Below are 18,322 nucleotides of genomic sequence, written 5' to 3' on the forward strand. Positions count from 1 at the left end.
CAGTGGGGAAAACTTGGAGCCGGACCATGGTAAGTACACATTTATTTTTTCTACCACTACTGTGCCAAGACCCACTGGGTTGCCCGTATTCTGGAAAACCACTTTAATATATAGATACTGACAGCAGATTCTTTAATATACTGAAAAAGTATCCTGCTGCTAGGATCTTTAAATAGGGTATTTTTTCCACTGTGTGAATTGACGGCAACTAAGGAGTTAGAAGGAAACAAACCTCTTAACATCCTGATCTATTTCCCAGGAATGACTCTGTTTCATTCCCTGTACGTGAGAATCCTGATGGACCTGTTTGCTATGGGGTGGAGAGGACGATTTCTGAGTTGCTGCATTATGTAAAGCCTTCTACACGTGTCATCATGTAACACATCATGCAATGTCATACATAGCCCAACGCCTGTCTTTATTACCATATTCATAAAACACTTAATTTTGGGAGTCAGCAGTTCCGTCTTTATTCTATACAGGCAAAAATTCCAAAAACATAAAACTTTATTGATTTACTCAATCAATTTGGTAATTTTTCAAAAACCGCTTGTGCTAGACAAGTGATATCAGACAACCACTTGTGACCAATGACCACTCTTTAAAGGGCCTCTACCACCAGGATGTATGACTGTATGCAAATCAGCCTCAGGGGCTCCAGGCTCCGTAGGTGTTAATGGAACCTGGAACCCCTCAGGCTAATTTGCATACAGACTTTCATCCTGATGGTAGATGTCCTTTAAGTAGCTTTTGTACCTCACTATCCTGTACAGATTTTTCCAGGGAACCACCGGTGACCTTCTAGCCCTTCTGTTTGTGGTGACATAGCAGTTGGGTCACAGCCTTTCACAAATCACTTGGGACAAGGATTTTTTTCTTGCTAACAAATTGACTTGTGTAAAAATCTGAAACTGAATGATAACATTTTATACATACGGTACAGGACTTCACCGGTCCTACACTGCATTTTCCCGGAGTTGTCAGACACCCATTGGCGTTGCCATGCTGCAGGGGGCTCCATGATGCATTCATGGTGGGACTGGTCGCTGATGAAGGATAAATAGGGTAATGTAATCAATCTTTGCAATACTCTTTGCTTTGATTCTCATAGGGGCACCCCTGCGTTGGTTTTATTGTCCATAGACCACCACCCTCTTTCCTCCTGGAAGAGTGATCTGTTGCAGCATTTCTTGAAGTCTATCTCTGAATTGGAAGGATGTAGCAGGCGACTGATCCCCCCATCCAGGGGACAAAAGGTAGTGCAGAAATATTACCAAATATGGACTCCATAGATTCAATCTAGATTGTCTCTTAATCTAGCTAGGTGGTTGCATGCGGGACCTTGAGTGATGGATTCAAGTGATGAGCCCTGGGTTGGTTTGAAGCTTTCTTTTTCTCTCCACAGTACAGGGAATATGGATCTGAGTTCTAAGTCTGCCGTCTTTATCTTGGGTTCCTAGTGATTGGACACCTCACCTATCATGGTAATACAGCATAAGAATACGGGATGAGAAACATTTTAACCTTTCAAATACAAATTTTGGAAAACCTTTTGGATAACCGTCTACAACTCATTTTGGCCAACGCCCATGAGTGAGTTTGATGCATGCAACTCGCATTGTGTACTTGCTGGAACGTCCCTCCCGAATGCTCATAAACCGGGACTGAACTTAGCATGTCAGTCGGTTTATGAGCGTTCGCGACGGATGTTCCAGCAAGCACAAGATGGGAGTTGCATGCATCAAACTCACTTGTGGTCTAAAGCTACAGAAAAACTTGGCAGAGCTGTTGCCACCGTAAATTGTATAGTGGTTGAGATTAGTACTGCCTAGATCTCCAATATTCAATTCTAGAAAATCCCTTTAACGGATTTCTACCATCAAAATCCATCATGATAAAGCAGGGACACTTAGGGCTCATTAACATGGCCAGGTGCTCGTCCGGACCAGATCCTGGGTGAGTACAGGGGGGTGGGAGAGTGAGCGCTCTTCACCCCTTGCAACATCCCACACCGTGGCCTAGCCTTTTCTTGGGGTCTGGAGGCAGCTGGGGCCCAGAATACCGGAGTGGCTGGCGATTGTGGCCTAGGCACGCTGTGGTCATGGTGCTTAGTATGGGGACCCGAAGGCTCTCCTACAGCCTGGCAGGTCTCCAGCAGATGGTGTGTGCAAGAAAATGTAGAGGGAGAGGCTGATGTACTTGATCTCCCTGGGGCAACCCCTGAGGTGTCTGTAGTATGAGTCGTGCAAAACTTTGTGCAAAAGTAACTCACAGTTTTTTATTGGAACGACTGCAGGCTACGGGGCAAACGTTCTGTTTACAGATTCCGGGTTGTTGGAGATTTTGGATTACTGGAGTGGTCATGGAGAGTGATCCTCAGGAGTAGATTCACCAGCCTGGTAGTAGGTGCAGGCTGGGAGGTAGCTGTGTCCAATACTGGAAGCTGCAGCTTTGTCCTGGGTGTTCTGTGTGTGGCACTGAAGCTGTGTCACACTATCTCTCTAGTGACTCAAAGTCTGTGCTCTATAGTGAGAGCATGTGCTCTAAGGACTCTCTTGTGAGAGAGCTGGGTTCCAAGAGAGTTGAGGTCTGTACTGAGAACAGACCTGGTGGTAAAGATGCCTTGCCCCTTCCTGTCCAGGGGTTTTGTCATTCCCGGGTCAGGTGGTGGCTCACTCTCCAATTACACTCCAGTTCACATAAAATAATATCATTGGATAAGAAACATCACATACCTTAACCCTTGCTATACAGGCAGGGTCTAAAACTACTGAGACCTAATACTGACTGCATTCTCCCTGAGACGAGTTGCGCAGGCTCAACTGCTGGGGAGATACAGATGAAGGGCCTCATTCGCAACACTCCACTGTCTTTACGTTGGCTGGGGTGTTGCACCCTCCTCCCTCCATAGGCAGAAGAGCGGCCGCCCAACTTGGTCACAGTGCAGTGCCTCCAGAAGTCTAACTCATGCGACCAGATCTCGCCCCGCATAGCAGCCGTGTGAATCTACCCTCAACCATAGATCCAGGCACTGTGACTGTGGTGATCCATGGCCTCCTTCCTTCTAAAATAATCTTTTATCATTATGCTAATGAGCCAGAAGGGCTCTCCATGCTACTAGAGCCCCTCCATGCTGCAGTATCACACTGTGTTACACTGTCTTCCCCTCTACTGCTTAGATTGGTGACAGGGGATTTATACACCAGTATGAACACAGAAAAGTCAGCTGTGAGGCACTGAGCACTACAGGAGTTTTCAGCAATGACCATACAAGTTATTCAGAGTTAATTAGTCAGTGTTCAGACAAATCAGTTTTTGATTCATAGCAATTTTTACAAGTTACTCAGCCTTCCATTGGATGTATACACTCTGACCCCATACACTGAACCTGTGTTCACATCTTCCTTCTGGATTGCATTTCAAAACTCAATCCAGATAGGAGGGATCGCAAGTGCATTTCCAAAAAATGGAAGACACTGGGTGCTGGTTACCAATCCTATGTGTTTCCATGGAATGGAATATCAATCAGGCTGCGTCCCGCCCCTGGGGGTGTACAGTACAATTTAAAACGCAATACAGATGCCACACGTGGCCGCACCTGGAAACCCAGACTCCTGTCATCACAGTCATATAAGATGCTAGGACCCCCGCCTCCCATATATTAATAATATAATTATAATCATATTTTCAGAACAGGGCTGTAGTTTTCAGAAAATTAAGCCGTAATGGTTACCAATCGCACGTGTGTCCATGCATATGTGATCGGGTGGTGGCACATCCTTGTGTGTTTTCATTCCGTTTGTAAAAGGAGTCAAAGCTCTATATGTGACAGTACCCTAAAAATGGTCTATAGGGTTCAATAAACGTGGTGCAGGGGATTACAGGTGCTCTGCATCCATCTGCGCATGTCCGCACAGGTGCGAGAATTGCCTGACGCGGTGAGCGAGGAAAGGAGGGGCAGGCATTGTATAACGACCGCTGAGGGGAAGCGATGGGGGTGGAGCTATGTGGGAGATGATTGAGCGGTGTCCTGAGGGTGGGATAAACCACCGCTCTCATGCCCCGCCCAGGGGACAAGGGATTAGTCTGTACATATAATACAGGTAAAGTTTGATCTTTGGTAAATGCTATTTTTACAACAAACTTTTTGGCAATGTATAGACTTTTCTTTTTTTATGGGGACATGGGTAGCCAAAAATAGGGCTCCTGGTGACAGGTTCCCTTTAACATATTGTTAGCATGATGCTAAAGGGGTCTTTTAAAATTTTGTGTTTCCATTTTTTTTACTCCCCTCTTCTCACAAGCCATATATTTTTTAAATTTACACATGAGGGCTTGTTATTTGTAGGACAAATTGTACTTTCTAATGGCACTATTTTCTATTTTGTTCCTTGTACAGGGAAGCTTGAAAAAAAATAACTTTTTCATACTTTTGTATATGTAGCTGTGTAAGGTGGTTCATTGCAGGACAAGCTGACGTTTCATTGATGCCATTTTGGGGACTGTATGACCTTTTGATCACTTTTTATTTAAAGGGAACCTGTCATCAGAAATTGACCTAATAAACCTCTACCAGTATGTTGCAGCTGAACACATTCCAGATCGTGTTTCTTTCATGGTAAGGTAGCATACAGAAAATATAAATTGATTGTATAAAGTCAGGGAGGCGGAGAGTTTAACACTGAAGTCAAGCTCTCCATTCCTCAGAAAGCCCCTTACGCTGTAATTGATGGTCCTAAATCCAGAGAAATCACTAACCAGATCTCCTGAAGTCCAATGCACAATGTTAATCACAGAAGAGGAGGCGTTCAGAGTTCCTCACTTCAGTGTTAAACTCTCCGCCTCCCTGACTTTATCCAACTAATTTACATCTCACTTTAATTTTCCAGATTTGCCACACTGGACCATGAAAGAAACAAGAATTAGAAGGTGTTTCGCAACCTGACAATATACAAGTAGTGGTTTAATAGGCCAATTTCTGATGACAGGTTCCCTTTAAATTTTTATGTGTTGTGAAATGGCTTATTTAGGCATTTTGACACATTTCTCCGTTATGGTTTCCCCGCCGGGAATAATTGTTTTTATATTTTCATAGATTGGACATTTGATAGATTGGATATGCAAATACATTTTGCTCAGACAGACTGTAATATAGATATGCTTATGACAGCTATGGGAGCCACAGGGCGCGTTCACACGATGCGTTACTTCACGTTTTTTGACACATTCCAAAGGCTTCAGGGGTGGAGTTTGGGGCGATCGCATATGCGTTTCCAGAGAAACGCATGCGATCGGGTTATTAATCGCATGCGTTTCCCGGGAAACGCATATGCGAACGGCCCGAGCCCCGCCCACTGTGCGCTAGCGGAACGTGTGAACGCGTCCTCACAGTAGGGACATATAGCATATGTTAAGGTAAATGGCTGAACATGTAAAACTCAAAAAACAATGGCAGAATTGCCTTTTTTTTTAATTAAAAAACATTCCTCCAAAACAAAAGGGTTAAAAAATTATCTGAAAATGTCTGTACAATTCTGTACAACATGTACTGAAAAAAAAAACAACACCCCATGCGTTTCCCTGTTAACGCATGTGCGGTCGGGCCAAGGACCGCCCCATGTGCGCTAACGTCGCGTTATGAACGGACGCCTAGCGGATCGTGTGACCGCGGCCTAACAGAAAAGTGAAAAACTGTGGGTTAAAAAAAAAAACAGCTGAAAAACAAAATTAAACAATAGTCTGGTCCAGAATGGAAAAACTAATAGGTAAAACTATCAGAACTGCATTGTAATTTGACAAACACAATTGCAATAAGAGAACACAACATTATTATTAATAGAAATATTATTTGCAATAAAAAAAAACTGAGGTTTTTAGTTCTGAATAACGCAATGTAAATACAGCGTGTTCACACTGGGATGATAATTAGCGTTCTATCTCTCTGATGATCACTATGACTTGAGGAGGAGCTGTGATATTGTGGGGCATTAGTGCCGGGGCAGGTGGGTGACAGTGTGGGGCATTGTGCCGGGGCAGGTGTGTGACAGTGTGGGGCATTGTGCCGGGGCAGGTGTGTGACAGTGTGGGGCATTTGTTCCGGGGCAGGTGTGTGACAGTGTGGGGCATTGTGCCGGGGCAGGTGTGTGATAACCTGAGGGGCAGACATGACGCATGTCGGGGGCAGGACACGGCTGGGAGTCACCTGCAGCCTCATCACTTCCTGTTACTCACTGGTTTCACCTGCTGGACGGGATCACAGAGACATGGAGCGGCGGGGGAGGACATGGAGGGGACTACTACCCCCACTATTACTACTACTACTGCCCATGGGTGAGTGCCGGGCTTTGCCCCTACCTGTGGGACACTTATACATATATTACACCTGGTGACCTGTCCTCCTCCTACACTCCACATTGTTTACTCCTTGTCCCATACACTTGTTTTGTCTGGATTCACACGGGTCGTTTTTAAAGTGGTTCTAAACTGGCGTTTAAAAAACCGTAACTTCTCTTTGAGTGTGTGTGAGTCTGGTTAACAAAGCTGCTGGTGTGATTCAAGTTTTTAGGCTTAAAAAAAAGGTTTTTTATTTTTGTTGTTTACACGAGGTGTTTTTTTTTTTTTTTTCTTGTTCTCTGTTGAGATGTCCATGAGAAAATATTTTAGTCAAAAAAAGTCTTTTTTTTTTTTTTTTTTTTTTTCTTGCTTGATTTATCATTGTGGACCAGATGTTTGCGTTCAGGGTTCGGGTCGGGTGTAGATGCTTGGGAGGCCAATTTGGCTGTTTGGCAAACATGGGGTCCCCTCATCTCTGCATATAAGGGCGATGCCACACTTTGGGTTTTTGGCCCGTTTTTAGGGCGCTGTCCCATGTTGCATTTGGGCAGCGTTTGCAAATGCAGACCAAACCGCGCCCACCAATGTGATCAGGAATGACCGCTGGTGTTTTGCATTAAAGGAACGCAAAACACCGGCAGCTCGTTCCCAATCGCAGGCGTTTCCATAGAAACGCCAAAGCGATCGGGCAGCGGCCCGCTCCGGTGGACGCGGTTTGGTCTGCGTTTGTGTTTGCAAACGCAACGTGGTACAGCGCCTTTAAGCATGCGTTTGCAGTCTGTTTTAAAACGCATCTGTGTTTTACCGTTTACCATCCGTTTGGCTGCTTTGTACCTGTTTATCTAAGATTAAAAAACGGATGCGTTTTAAAACAGACTGCAAACCCATGCTTAAAAGCGGACATTACTGTTAACATTCCCGTTTACAAAACGCAATGCTAACGCAATGTTAACACATGTGTTTAGTTTACACATGTGTAAACGGTAATGTAATTAGGCAAATCCCCTCTTGTCAGCTGTTGTAATGCGTTTCAAACGCAATGAAAACGCAACGTGTGAACACGCCCTAAGGCATGTGAGTGTCTTTTTTTGTTTAAATTGTACGTTTATCTGAAAAGTCACACAAACATTGCAAAATGTTTAAGTAACCCCCCTCTAATCTATTTCCTACACCTGCTCTGGACTGCAGTCTATTTTCGTAAATAAATGTGACTTTTTATAACGATCGCAAAAAAATTGGCTAGATTTTTTTTCTGGTGCAACAGAGTAAAACTCTTGTTTTCTAATAAATTATTTTTTGTACTTATTGTCCATTAGGCTGGTGGCACACGCGCCGTTTTGTCTGCGTTTACAAACGCAGACAAAGCGGCACATGTGACGTCACCCTTATACACATCTTCTGTTGTTCTTTTGTAGTCTATTGCGTTACAGCCGAGATATAGCAGAGCTGAGAATGTCATTGTGTGTTATATCCATCTCTGATGTCTCATGTCTCATTTTCTATGTGTCGGATACTAGTGTGTGTTTCAGTAGGGGACCTTATTTGGCCTGTTTGTAGAGAATAACATGCTCAGTAGTGGGGGTCCACCTGCCGGGACCTTCTCTACCAGTCGTGATAACAAGGGGTTTTGTTTCCATGATCGAATAAATTAGCAGGTCCAGGATTTACTAACCCACTTCATTTATTCAGGAGATGCACAGGGCAGGGGATTACAAGCTGATCAGTGAAGGTGTCACTGCTGGGACCCCCACAATCAGAGGAATGGGACACCCAGCAATCCGAAGGTCCTGTTCTCATTAGTGGGTGAAGCTGCAGAGCACAACACTCTTCAAAGACAATGCTGTAGGAGTTGTAGCTGTCGGACCCCCACTAATCTCCATGTTATCCCCCACCTTCACTGAAAATTGCATCAGCCCCTTGCATATAGCCACTTTCTATTTAAAGGGAACCTTGACAGCTCCTGTTCACTTGTCACATGTATGTAAATGAGCATTTGAAGCCCCATGGAGCGCACCCTTTCATGCCCAGAGGAGGACTTGCCTACATGGACGTATGTTCCCTTTACATTGGACGTGTTCCGGTACCCTGAAATCCTGGAATTTTATCTATTACAGCACCTGTAATGTAACATTAGTATCAATATCCCAGACATGTTGGAGCCATGAAGATTCCTGGAGCAGGAAGTTACATAATAACATCAGTGGTTTTACATTGTATTCTTAGCTGAGGTTGCTTAGCATTATCAAACGTGTCACCATTGTTATGTACAAAACACTGTGGAGCCTTTGGAGGACACATATTGGAACAGATAGCCTTACACATTACGGAATTCTACGAAATGCGTTGATTATTGCGACAATTGTTGAATGTAACTATTGCAATGACTTTTTCTTTAGGTTTTATCAGTGTGGAATGTGTAGACATCCGAATGAGCCCCGAAGTTTATGGTGTTGTCGGAGAGTCGGCGCGACTGTGGTGCGGCTTCACGTCGAGTGACAAAACCTCTGAATTAGTCTCCGTAGACTGGAGCTACCGTTCTAGTAAGGGAGGTCCCACCTTCTCTGTGAGTAGAAACTGGATTGTGAATTTAGGGGGAGCCTCTTTTGACATGCAAATAGTAATGGAAACCTGATTTCCTGTGACGTATCAATTTTGTGTCTATTTATAGAACTGATGTACTGCCCCTCTGTTATTTCTCCCGGTAAATTCTGAATACATTCAAGGAAATCTACCACTAAATTTAAAGGGGCTGTCCAAGACCTAAAAAAAAACAGCTATGGGTCTGGGAGGGGGGGCCTGTGCCCTTGTGAGCAAACAGGGTTACGTTGCGGGACGCTGAGAGGGACCGCAGAGGTAAGTACATAGTTATTTTTTTTAAGCAGCCCCCTCCTGGTGACATAGCTGTTTATTATAGGTCTCGGACAACCCCTTTAACCTAAACTACAAATACTCACCTGTACTCCTATACTCCTCTTCATGCCTCCTGCCCGAGAGATACCTTCCTCTCCCAGCGTGGTGATGTCACACAGGAAGCATGAATAATTAACAGCCCAATGCATTGAACATCACGTCCAGAAAAAACGTCATATGGAACAATAGGAGTGAGGGCCCTGATCACAAGAGCTTACAGTCTATGAGGATGAGGGGGTGACACAAGAGCTTACAGTCTATGCTCTACCACCAGGATAAGGGACTGTAAACCAAGCACACTGACATACTGATGTATACACCCTCTAGCAGGATCTGCTCTTCTTTAACTTTTTATGCCCTGGTTCTTCGAAAATAAAGCTTTTAAAATTATGCAAATGACCTGAGGGGCCCTGGGCTCCATTGGTTTTAATGGAGCCTGGAGCTGCTCAGGCTCATTTGCATAAGTTGTAAAGCCTTTTTTCTTAAAAACAACGGTATAAGAGACTTAAAGAGAAGCAGATCCTGCCAGAGGGGGCACACGCCAGTATGTCAGTGTGCTTGGTGTACAATCCTTCATCCTGGTGGTAGATGTAATTTAAAGAAGACCAGCGTCGGGATCAAGGTGAAGAGGAGTATAGGTGAGTTCTGTAGTTTAATTTAACTTAAATGTAGTGGTAGATTTCCTTAAAAGAGAGTCTACCTGCAGTTTTTCCTGCTACAGACAATGTTGGGTATTAGCCCTGGGGTTCTGTGTAATCAAATTGTATGTAATTATAACCATTGTGTGTACTAGTTATTTTCCAGGATTGTTGTGTTCTTTGATCTCTGCATTCAAACTGCTCAGTTGCCCTTCCTCTCTCCTGTTGTATCTCATCAGGAGCCATCTACAGCTGTTACTCAGAGCAGAAGGGCTGTGCTGTGATCAAACAAGTCCAGCTATAATCTGTTATCCAGAACAATGATGGGATCATAGTGATGGCCCTCTCTATTCAGTATTACATAGTGATAGATCTTTGAATTCTGTATACAAATGACATCTAAGGAGTCATGGGGGCGGAGAAGTCATGCTGTGATACCCCTTCCTAATTTAATTGATGTCCCATAGTTCAGGAATATCATCCAAATATAAGTGGCAGGCACTGAATGTAGCCCGTGATGCTGTACTTGTCCTATCACACTGTAATTAAGGGGACAGACCTGTGTGACTTCCCCGCCCACTTGACTCCTTAGTCATTTTTATGCAGAGTTCAAAGATCTTCTGAACTGTAATGCTGAATCTATGAGTTTATAGAAGAACATTGTGATCTTGTTGCTGTCCTTTGTACTCTTTGGGGGAATTTATTGCTTGATGCTAACCCTGCCCTGTGGACTAGGTTCCGGCATATTAGGCGCTCCCTACTACAGAATTGCGCTGTTATCTGCACCAGGAAATGGCATAAGGGGGATTTGTAATTTCTGTCTGTGCACCCCTCTTTGAATGTATATTCAGCTCTAGATGAGCCTTGTGTAGCATCATTTATTGCTCGCCTGCTGCCATTGTTCTCCTATCAGACATGCTAAGCAGTGGACATGCACATAGATTACCATTGTGCTATGCAAACATTTCATGTCATTGAGATGTATTTGTGTAGTGAGCCCCAAACAAGTTCAGATCCCAAACCAATGACTTCTTATCCCAATTTAATGATCTATCATTGACTTTTCCCCCAGTTATTTAGGGAGAGAGGTGAGACAATAGGGACTTGGTTCAGATCAAACTAAATGACAAACATTCCTCCCCCTGTTAGTAAATACTGCGTAAAAAAGGTGTAAAAGTTATTTTAAAGCTTTTTTATATTGCAGATTAACGGGAGAATTCCAATGTTACTGCACAGGTCACTATTTGTCATATGTGAATACTGTTGTACACACACACTATACGTGTAGAAAAAATTTATATTGATGGACAACTTTTTAAAGTGTTGAGGATTTTGTACCCCAAACTTCAACTAATTCCACAAAAAACAAACCCTAATACATCTTATTTGTTGTATAAATATGAAATTCTCAATCACAATTGGGTTAAAGTATGGCGTATGGTGTGTGAAAGTAGTAAAACGTAAAAAATCCCATACATGTTTGGGGTCACTGTGTTTGTACTGAATAAATCAAAAATATTCACAAAAAATGTCCTGACTTAGGGCTGTACCCTAGTATTCGATGCCATACATATGTATCTACTCCTGAAAGCTGACCTTGATTCGAGTTCATGTGTATTCCTGTTATTATCCGTAACAGGTTATAATTATCACATCATTTCAAGTCATTGTTAGTGGATTGTATAATGAATGGTCTTTTTCCTCCACACGATGCTCCTAAATATATCCGGCTTCCTCAACTTGTATCTACAGGTCACATAAACTGTACATTTATTGATTGTGTTGTAGGAAATAAAAGATTGGGTGATATTAGAACATTTCCAATGGTGGTAACCAGACTGCAGTTACCCAGTATGGCCACTACACAGTATATGGAGCTGTGTGCTATCTCTGGCACCACAGCTTCATTTATCAGATCAGTGGGGGAGCCATTGACCTGCACATAAACTATAAATGAATGATGAGTGTAAACCAGAAATATGGAAATTTTCAATTCAGAGTTAATCTCCTGTTGATCTTTGTTATTGGTGGGTAGAGGGGCGGGCCTTTGTCCTACTGTAGATTGGGCACAGCAAAGAGGAAACTGCACCAGCCAGTTATCTTTCAGCCAGACATAGGAGGAGGCTTGTCTTAGCTCCAAAGACGCAAGTCAGTTGTAATTTGTGCAACATTTGATTTGTAAGACAACTGGGCGTGGCTACATGAGAGTGGGCGTGGCTTCACATAAAAAAAGACATGGTCTAGTTTGCAGGGGGGTGTTTTACAATCATTTATGTTTTTAATTCCTAGATTTTGCACTACCAGTCAAAGGCATACCCCACGCCTGAAGAAACCTTCAAGGATCGTATAAAGTGGGACGGTGACGTTGGACGAGGAGATGCATCCATTTTGCTGGAGGATCTGAGACTGACAGATAACGGCACCTTCTCGTGTGTGGTTAGGAATCCACCCGATGTCCACGGCAATGTGCCACAGACGAAGCTGACGGTGACCTTACAGAGTAAGAGTGTAGTGTACGACTAGACTAGATCACGTGGATCATCTCCAAAAATTGAAATCCTCCCAAAATAAAAAAAATAAAAAAATGTTATAAAGATTAGGAACAATGGGAAACCCCTAGTTTTCATAGTTATGTGAGGCTAAAAATTAAAAAAAAATGAAAGGAATGTGTTATTTATGGATAAACCCTTTAAGTGTCTGGTCGCTGGGCACCTATAATGATGATCCCCATCAATCATGATTATGGTGGTCCTAAGTCTAAGTGGAGTGGTAACATACCTGTATGACCACATGAATTTAGCAGGTCACATGCACTCTACCCCACTGGGGGGGCCAACATTCTCATAATTCCTGGGGGTCCAAGTGACCCCCCCAGTATTCAGAAGCTTCCCCCATCTTCAGATTCTGGCTGCAAAATGTATGTATGGCTTCTGAAGATGTCTGATCGGATTCTATATTCTACTGTTGTTCCCGATCCGCCCCAACTGTCTTTTCCCTTAGTTCATTTTATGAACTTAGTACTTTTATGAATGGAGCTGAGTTGCAGTACCCGGACTTGGCCACTACCTAAAGAATGGTGCTGCTGTTCAGATTCCAGACTTTGTGGTATCTCTGAAAACAGCTGATCAGTGGGGAAGATGCTGGATGTCTGACCCCCATCTCTATTAGATGGCTAAACCAGGTGGTACTTTATAAGAACCCATATACAGGCGGTCCCCTACTTAAGGACACCCGACTTACAGACAACCCATAGTTACAGACAGATCCCTCTGACCTCTGGTGAAGCTCTCTGGATGCTTTATCATAGTCACAGACTGCAATGATCAGCTGTAAGGTGTCTGTAATGAAGCTTTATTGATAATCCTTGGGCCCATTACAGCAATATATGTCTAAACTCCAAATGTCACTGGGGCCACATTTTTTTTTGTCTGGATCTACAATTATAAAATATACAGTTTCGACTTACATACAAATTCAACTTAAGAACAAACCTCCGGACCCTATCTTGTACGTAACCCAGGGACTGCCTGTACTTACTGTTACACCATGGTTATTGATAAGCGGGAAATCTCCAATCTTATTATGTGTTCTCTTTAGGTCTCTCGTTTAAGTTTAGCACTGTTATCCTGCTGGCCTCTCTGGTTTTTATCCCTTCGGCTTTGGTCTCCATCATACTGCTGATACGGATGAAAAGAGCTATCAAGAGAGACCGGATCAGGAGCCAGAAACTGAAGAAGTCTCCTATTGAAGAATCCCGGGAGTAAGTACATATAATGATCCAGTTGTAGGAAATCTACCGTCAAATGTATCACAATAAACCAGGGATATTACTTATAGATCCAGGCACCGTGAGTGTGGTAATCTTCTTATGTATGTTATCCATGGCCTCCTTCAACTTTTAAAATTAAGCCAATGAGCCTAGAGGGTGCTGGGATGGGGGGCACTCCATCCTATAGCTTCTCAGCTGTTACACTGTATCACCCCTCCCACTGTGTGATATTACAGCAGGCAGAAGAGGGACGTGCCAAGGGGAGACAGTGTAACAGCCTCTGAAGCTACAGCAAGGAGGGGTTCTGGTGATGCCCTTTAAAGCCCTTCAGTCTCAGCATAATTTAGAAAGTTGGTTTTAGAAGGAAGGAGGCCATGGATAACAAATATGAGAAAATTACCAGTCATGTGCCTGGATCTATGAGTAAGTGTCCCTGGTTTATCATGATGGATTTTGATGGTAGATTTCCTATAAAAGGAAACTGTCACCCAGAACAGACACAATAAACCTTACTCGCCCACCCACTGTGCCTTTGTTGTAAAGTGCAGTGCAAGTGTTCCAGCTGAAATCTGCGTCCTCCCACAAGTAATTTTTTCGGCTTTTGTCCGCCCATCACTGCTTGACACCGCCCATCACTGGGTGCGTGAAATGGCAAGAACTGCAGTTTCCCACAAAGTGCTCACTGCTAAAATACACCATTCAGTGAGAGGGACAGCATTCTAGTAAGGACAGGTAATGGACAGTGAGACACTCTGTCAGTCAGGAGAAGGAGGCGGGGTTCACTGACAACCTGGAGAAACATGACTCTTCTATTCAGAATTTGATTCTTTGTCTACTAAAAAAAGGCTTCACAATGCCTCCGTACCAGATCATTTCAGATGACAGGGGAGGTCTTATAACCCTTTACCAACATTTATGACTGGTGTGAGGGGTACAATTCTGGTGACAGATTTCTTTAAGAGGTGAAACTCTAACATCATTAAAAGACCTCGGGAGGTGGTGTAGTAATATCCTACTGGTCTACAGAGGGTTGATAGAGGTGGGATATTGCCTGGCAAAGGGGTTTTCCATGTTGGTGATATTAATGGCTGATCCATAGCATCACCTCAACGAGCCGATTTCGGAAGCCTGTGGCTTAGAAATAACAATAGAGAATGGAGGCGGAGGCAATACTCTGTTCTCTGTGCAGTGGCCAAGCCCAGGGACTACAGCTCCCTATCTACCTAAAGATGGCTGCAGTTCCTTCCACACAACCCCTTTAAGGGTTCTTCTTAAAGGTCAAACCACCTGTACTCCATGTGGCTCTCTATGTAGTGTCTTCATGTCATGTCTCTGGGCTTCCCTTCTTTACTATTCCTGTGCTAATAACTATTTCTTTTTTCTCTCTAGTTGCGTGTATGATGACAACGAGACCGCTCCACTTCATCAAAGTTCATTGTCTGTAAAGCAACCGAACTGCCTGATACGGCTCTGCCTGCGTTGTGTAGACGTAAGATCACTTATTTTTTTATGTGAAAATGAGTTTTCACAGTCAAAAGTAGTAAAAGACTGCACCAAAATGTTCGGATCCATCATTGGCATTATATGATGTCACAGCTCACCCCCTCCCACTGCACTTTTATGGGAGAATGTTGTGGGCATACTCGGTGACCTTTTACACAGGTCACAGAGTATGCCCACAACACTACTATAAAAGACAATGTTAGAGTTCTGCTAAAGCCTTACCCCTTTAATTGTTCAGATTGTGGCATATAATTAGATATCTATTTCTATTATTGTTGCTAATTTTCTGCAACATTTTTTAGGATGATGACTATGAAGGAGACGCCAGGAGTGTCGCATGAAGGGAGACCTATGGATGAAACATGAAGATTAATGCTTGAGTAATGTGAAGGATGTGATATATTGTACAAGTGCCCTATTTTACTGATGACGTAAGGATTGTTCCTCAATATGTGATTGGTTGACGTCTGACATTTGCGACGCCCACTGATCAGCTGATAAATAGAGAATGGACCAGGAATCGGGCTGCAGTCCCTGCAGCTTTGCTTCCATTGAAACGAATAGGTGTTGATCTGCAGTTTGACCACTACACAAAGAACGGCGCTGTCTGCTTTCTGTCACATTCTCTGCTTATACAGCTGGTGTATAGGGTGCTGGGTGTTGTATCCCCACCCATTTGATACTGAGGACGTATTCTATGCATAAGTTATTAGTAGTTATAGCCTGAAGAAAAAAAAAACTTTAATTTTAAGTGTCTTTTAGTGTGAATGTACAGTATGGATTATTTAATGCAAATGAAATTTTAATGTATAATATACATGAAACGTAAGATTTATTTTTTAAAGATGAAGTTACCGGTATAAAAGTAACATCCAGATGTTGTTATATACCACAAGTATTCCTTAATTTTAGGGTACATTCCTATGAAAGTGTGCTTGCCCGGCCTTGGTGCTGCTCACCCCTCCCCTCTCCATGGAGCAGTGCAGAGCCAGCACCGTAGAACGGCAAAATGGATGATGTGGGCTCACCGCGCCGTGACAAGGCACCATAGACATCAATGTGGACCAATAAGCGGCCACAAACAGTGTGGCAACATATCGTTCCCCATTCCGTTAGTGTGAATGAGCCCTTACACTTTGCTTTAATGTCATTTAATTAAAATAATAGAAATGAAGCAGATGTTTTGTTGTGTCATCCCCCTGGACAATCCCTTACTAACGTGCACACCTGGCTGAGGATGGGTGTGTTCTCTGGCTGCTTCCAGACAGGTCTATGAGAACAAAGTGTTAGATTAAGATAAAATTCCCCATTGCTAGTACCTTGGAGGAGAGTCGGGACATCTCCATATAGATTAGTGTGAAGGGTAGTCTTTTTGTAATTGTTGGGTTGAGCTGAGCTTATCCCTTTATGGCCACCAACTCCTATTTTAAAGAAATATTACTGTAGAAAAGCATTTTTGTCTATCACCTGACCTGTGATGCATCTTTAACTGGCTATACATGAAGGATATCCAATTGTTCAGCTGACAGCTATTCCTCTTGACTAACCCATACACATGCATGCTCAGTTTAGCAATGAAGAGTATAAACTGATTCTGAAAATTCCAGAACCAAGGGGGTCTGCCCCGTTTCTTCTTGTGCAGGACAACCCCTTGGTTTGTTATTCTGTTTCCGGAATGGACTTTATATTATTTTGTTGCACTGATATCTTCTATTATACATTCCACTGATGAATGAGCCTTTATTGTACAAAAAAAAGTGTCATTTTGATAAATGTTAATGAAAAAATTCTATTTATATTGCTATTTTACCTACTTTCTTATGCAATGGTTATAAACCATTAGATTCTGCAATCTGATATATATACTATTAATATATATATATATAATATTGCTACATAGATGATGCTTCCTTTTTTTATAATAAAAGTATTTCTTGTAATTTTGCGTTTGGATATTTTATGTGCCGGAAGTCTGGATTCCCCCTTAATATTGACCTCATGTTGTAAACTGCCAACCTGGCACAAGCAAGGACAGCTCCACTCTTGTTCACAGGTTGTTTATGGTATTACAACCTGAGCCCCATTCACTTCAATAGAAACAACATGGAATAACAGACTCTATCCCTGGACAGCTGTGGATCAATTTTGGGGAAAAAACAAGCTACAGTGTTTTTTCCTAATCCTGGATATTCGCTTTAATCCTGATTTATTGGAAGTGTATTTTTTTTTTATTCATTGTCTAGCATCTTTATTGTTGCTTCCTTTTTTGATATGGACTCCCCTGAAGCAATGTACATTGTCAAATGGTCACAATCACCAACTGTACCACATTCGCCTAGGCAAACCGAAATTCACAATGATAAAGTCCTAGCAAATTTGGCTTTTCCTGGTAGATTAAGGGGCACGAGAACGAGGGCTTTTTAGTGTCCAAGGTATCTCCGTCAGACCCCTTGTCACTCCCAGATATGAGAAGAGCAGACGGCCGTGCACGTCCATTCTGCTGCATTGGTATCTATGGTACTTGCCAATCTTTATCAGCTCCATATAGATGAATGGAGCAACACGGACATGCACGGCCTCATGATTCAACGGAGCTACCTCAGACTCCCCGTTCTCGTTTTCTGTGGGGGTCTCATCACTGAGACCCCCACCGATCAGCAAGTTATGCCCTATCATTTGCCCTTTTAAGAGCAGGAGTTTATCTATCTTAGAGAATACACTGGAAATTCTGCACACAGCACACACAGATGATATAGTCATACATATGGAGGACCTAAAGACCAACAATTCGACCAGAGCTTAATAGTGAGGAATCTTGGAACTGTTATTTAAAGAAAATGTGTGGTTAAAGGGCACCTACCACCACAAATCTACCTATAAAGGTAGATCGGGTGGTAGGTGAATCAATGGGACGTGAGGATAGCCCTTTTAAGGGCTAATCCTCACGTCCCCGCACTTTTTTGTAAACTTTTATTACCCTAATATGTTAATTTTGTTATGCGGCTACTTGGGCGTGGAGTAGCCGCATCTGAGGTTACACGAGGCGGCTACTCCACGCCCCGGTAGCCACTTTACCCCTCCTACTCACCATGTTCGGCGCGCAGCTGCTCGTAGCTGCGCGCCCTCGTCCGCCGATCCTGCCGTCTGCGCATGCGCAGAACAGCAGGCC

General features: G+C 43.2%; 1 protein-coding gene across 1 annotated transcript; it reads left to right on the forward strand.

Annotated features, from left to right (window-relative positions):
• Nucleotides 1-6,148: 6,148 nt before the first annotated feature.
• LOC140134894 (myelin protein zero-like protein 3) lies at nucleotides 6,149-17,049 on the forward strand. Its single transcript, XM_072155690.1, has 6 exons — nucleotides 6,149-6,330; nucleotides 8,730-8,896; nucleotides 12,171-12,381; nucleotides 13,479-13,641; nucleotides 15,040-15,139; nucleotides 15,456-17,049. The coding sequence occupies exons 1-6, from the start codon at nucleotides 6,165-6,167 to the stop codon at nucleotides 15,492-15,494; spliced, it is 846 nt and encodes a 281-aa protein (XP_072011791.1). The 5' UTR covers nucleotides 6,149-6,164; the 3' UTR covers nucleotides 15,495-17,049.
• The last annotated feature ends 1,273 nt before the right edge of the window (nucleotides 17,050-18,322 follow it).

The sequence above is a fragment of the Engystomops pustulosus genome, chromosome 6, assembly GCF_040894005.1.
Source record: "Engystomops pustulosus chromosome 6, aEngPut4.maternal, whole genome shotgun sequence".
Taxonomy (NCBI): Eukaryota; Metazoa; Chordata; class Amphibia; order Anura; family Leptodactylidae; genus Engystomops; species Engystomops pustulosus.

Excerpts from the sequence above, each read along its gene's own strand:
- LOC140134894 (XM_072155690.1), top strand. The coding sequence starts at position 6,165 with ATGACGCATGTCGGGGGCAGGACACGGCTGGGAGTCACCTGCAGCCTC. Across the intron at positions 6,331-8,729 it reads ACTACTACTACTGCCCATGG|GTTTTATCAGTGTGGAATGT; the intron begins GTGAGTGCCGGG and ends CTTTTTCTTTAG. Across the intron at positions 8,897-12,170 it reads AGGGAGGTCCCACCTTCTCT|ATTTTGCACTACCAGTCAAA; the intron begins GTGAGTAGAAAC and ends TTTAATTCCTAG.